Here is a 389-nt window from a genome sequence, read left to right on the forward strand (position 1 = left end):
ATGAGCGCGGACCTGGAGCGCGTTTCGCTCAACACAGCATCGGTGAACTTGAGCGGCTCGGGCGGCCGTGCGCTGTCGGCGAACGTCCGGAGGCTCCACAACGCCCTCAACCTGCTGCTCAGCGAGCCGGAGAGAGAGCAGTTCATCCACTGTCTCAATGTGTACCACGCCAAGCGCAACGTCTTCGACCTGGTCCAGACGCTCAAAGTGATCCTCAACGCGGCCAACAAGCGCCAGCTGCTGCCCATGCTGCGCCTGGTCATCCCGCGCTCCGACCAGCTGCTCTTCGACCAGTACACGTCGGAGGGGCTCTACCTGAAGAGCGACCTGCTGCCCAGCAATGGCAGCCCGGAGGGGGACGCCACCCTGCAGAACTACGTCGGGTCCAT

General features: G+C 64.0%; 1 protein-coding gene across 1 annotated transcript in view; it reads left to right on the plus strand.

The window, feature by feature from the left end:
* Positions 1–389, plus strand: part of whrnb (whirlin b) — a gene marked incomplete at both ends in the record, with an annotated part of 114,689 nt that continues 114,300 nt past the window's right edge. Inside the window, one exon of the mRNA XM_083645422.1 lies at positions 1–389. This exon is cut by the window's right edge and continues 10 nt beyond it. Within this exon, the coding sequence (XP_083501548.1) occupies positions 1–389 (389 nt within the window).

This window comes from Poromitra crassiceps (assembly GCF_964638095.1).
Source record: "Poromitra crassiceps genome assembly, chromosome: 10".
NCBI classification, from domain to species: domain Eukaryota; kingdom Metazoa; phylum Chordata; class Actinopteri; order Beryciformes; family Melamphaidae; genus Poromitra; species Poromitra crassiceps.